The sequence below is a fragment of the Sinocyclocheilus rhinocerous genome, unplaced genomic scaffold, assembly GCF_001515625.1.
Source record: "Sinocyclocheilus rhinocerous isolate Xijiao unplaced genomic scaffold, SAMN03320098_v1.1 scaffold10148, whole genome shotgun sequence".
Taxonomy (NCBI): domain Eukaryota; kingdom Metazoa; phylum Chordata; class Actinopteri; order Cypriniformes; family Cyprinidae; genus Sinocyclocheilus; species Sinocyclocheilus rhinocerous.
The window spans coordinates 13,373-16,275 of record NW_015644701.1 but is presented as its reverse complement, the minus strand read 5'-3'; the positions used below and the strand labels follow the sequence as shown (position 1 = coordinate 16,275).

At 44.6% G+C, this 2,903-nt stretch overlaps 1 protein-coding gene across 1 annotated transcript; it reads right to left on the bottom strand.

The window, feature by feature from the left end:
- Nucleotides 1–68: 68 nt before the first annotated feature.
- On the bottom strand, nucleotides 69–828 carry LOC107758799 (tyrosine-protein kinase TXK-like). Its single transcript, XM_016576618.1, has 3 exons — nucleotides 740–828; nucleotides 342–396; nucleotides 69–254 (listed from the first exon to the last, which is right to left on the bottom strand). Exons 1-3 carry the CDS (start codon nucleotides 826–828, stop codon nucleotides 69–71), a joined length of 330 nt encoding a protein of 109 aa, XP_016432104.1.
- Between the last annotated feature and the right edge of the window lie 2,075 nt (nucleotides 829–2,903).

Here is a 2,903-nt window from a genome sequence, read left to right as displayed (position 1 = left end):
CTCAAGAAACACACACACTCACTCACACACTCACACACACACACATACACACACACACACACACACACTCACCCGTGCTTGTCTTTGGCTCTCCACCACAGCTGGTGTTGTTTGTGGAGGATGATGTACGTCTCTCCATGACGAAGCGTCAGGTCTGAACTCTCTCTTGCCGTGAAGTCGTACATGGCCACCACCTTCATCACACCAATATCATCATCCTCAGGAGGAGACGGAGGGAGCTTCTTCTGAGACAGCTGAGTATGGGACACGAGGAGAGAACCATTGCAGGAGCACAGAATGAACGAGTGAATCACTGAACGAACGAACAGATGACCGCATACCGTATAGACGGATCCTGGATATCTGCTGGGGTTCACATCCACACGAGTGCTGCTTCTGAGAGACACAGAGATCACGGCTCATCACTGTCTCACACACCTGCCTTGAGCAGCCCTACTATTTGTTTATGAGTTTTGAGAATGATGATGCTTTAGATGATGTCACCACCAGCAGCTCTTAATGCAACGGTTATGAGGAACATCATTCATACTAAACATGTGACCTGACCATTTTATTTCAGACAGGCAGGAAAATAAAACGTGTGGAGCACAAATGAAGGAACAGCAGGATGAATGTCAGCTGAACATCATCAGCTGTTCCTAGCGATGGTTTCATTCTAATGTTGTTGTGACCTTTGACCTCTGGTTACAGTTCTGTGGTGGAAACATGTGCTTCATACCTGGTCTGTAGAGCACAGCAGCAGCAGCAGAAGATGGAGTGAATGGACTGATCTGGAGGAGAGAAACACAGACGAGTAGGCCTACACATTGAATTAAAAGTGAAATTTTGAAGTAGAAAGACTTATATGTGACCCTGGAGCACAAAAGCAGTCATAAGTAGCACGGGTATATTTGTAGCAACAGCCAACAATACATTGTATGGGTCAAAATTATCAATTTTTCTTTTATGCCAAAAATCATTACCAATGACAAGACCAACTGTTAAAACCATACAAGTCTGGAGTGTGGAGGCCATCTCAGTGCTTCAGGACTGCTTTGAATGCACTGACTGGGGAGTGTTTAAAGAGAATGCGGATATAGATGAGTACACCTTGTCTGTTCTAGCCTATTTATATTTCTGCACACACTCCATGCTGCCCACTAAATCCATCAGAGTGTTTCCTAACCAGAAACCGTGGCTGGACAGTACGGTGCGGTCTTTGCTTAAAGCCCGAGATGTTGCCTATAGGTCAGGTGACCTGCTGGCCTACAGGAGAGCCCGGAGAGATCTGAAGAAAGGCATACAGGAGGCTAAACACAGGTACAAGAGACGTATTGAGGGACACTTTGATAACAACAACCCCCGGCATCTGTGGAGAGGTATTAAATCCATAACAGACTACAGGGGCAGCAAGCAGATGATCAGCCAGGATCAGGCACTCCCTGACACCCTGAATCAGTTCTTTGCCCGCTTCGACTCACAAGGTGGTGAAGAGACAGCTCAGCTGTCCCAGTTTGAAGAACAGATCGAATCCTCCATTATTGTAACTGTACCTAAAAAGTCAGCTGTTACCTGCCTCAATGACTATCGCCCAGTGGCTTTGACCCCTGTCATTATGAAATGCTTCGAGAGGCTTATTTTGCAGCACATTAAGAACATTGTATCTCCGGAATTAGACAGCTACCAGTTTGCTTACAGGGAGAATCAATCTACGGAAGACGCAGTCATCATAGTACTCCACACAGCCCTTTCCCATCTGGAGATGTCAAATACATATGTCAGGATGCTATTAGTCGATTTTAGCTCCGCTTTTAATTCAATAAACCCCCACAAACTGGTACAGAAACTACAATTTGGGCCTGTCCACCTCATTGTGCTTATGGATCAGAGACTTTCTAACCAACAGGCCACAAGTAGTAAGAATAGGGACAACACATCGTCTTCCCTCATTCTGAACGATCAGGCACTCCCTGACACCCTGAATCAGTTCTTTGCCCGCTTCGACTCACAAGGTGGTGAAGAGACAGCTCAGCTGTCCCAGTTTGAAGAACAGATCGAATCCTCCATTATTGTAACTGTACCTAAAAAGTCAGCTGTTACCTGCCTCAATGACTATCGCCCAGTGGCTTTGACCCCTGTCATTATGAAATGCTTCGAGAGGCTTATTTTGCAGCACATTAAGAACATTGTATCTCCGGAATTAGACAGCTACCAGTTTGCTTACAGGGAGAATCAATCTACGGAAGACGCAGTCATCATAGTACTCCACACAGCCCTTTCCCATCTGGAGATGTCAAATACATATGTCAGGATGCTATTAGTCGATTTTAGCTCCGCTTTTAATTCAATAAACCCCCACAAACTGGTACAGAAACTACAATTTGGGCCTGTCCACCTCATTGTGCTTATGGATCAGAGACTTTCTAACCAACAGGCAGTAGTAAGAAAGAATAGGGGACAACACATCGTCTTCCCTTACTCTGTCCACCTCATTGGGCTTATAAATCAGAGACTTTCTAACCAACAGGCCACAAGTAGTAAGAATAGGGACAACACATCGTCTTCCCTCATTCTGAACACAGGAGCTCCGCAAGGATGCGTGCTCAGTCCAGCGCTCTTTACTCTCTTCACACACGACTGTAAAATGACTTAAGATATTTTGTCTTGTCTTTTGAAAAAAAAAAATCAAATTTAGTTAGTTTTCACTTAAAGGGGTCATATGATGCGATTTCAATTGTTCCTTTCTCTTTGGAGTGTTACAAGCTCTTGGTACATAAAAAAGATCTGTAAAGTTGCAAAGACTAAAGTCTCAAATCCAAAGAGATATTCTTTATAAAAGTTAAGAGTCAGCCACGCCTACCTAAAACGGCTCGTTCTAACACGCCCCCACATATCTACGTCAC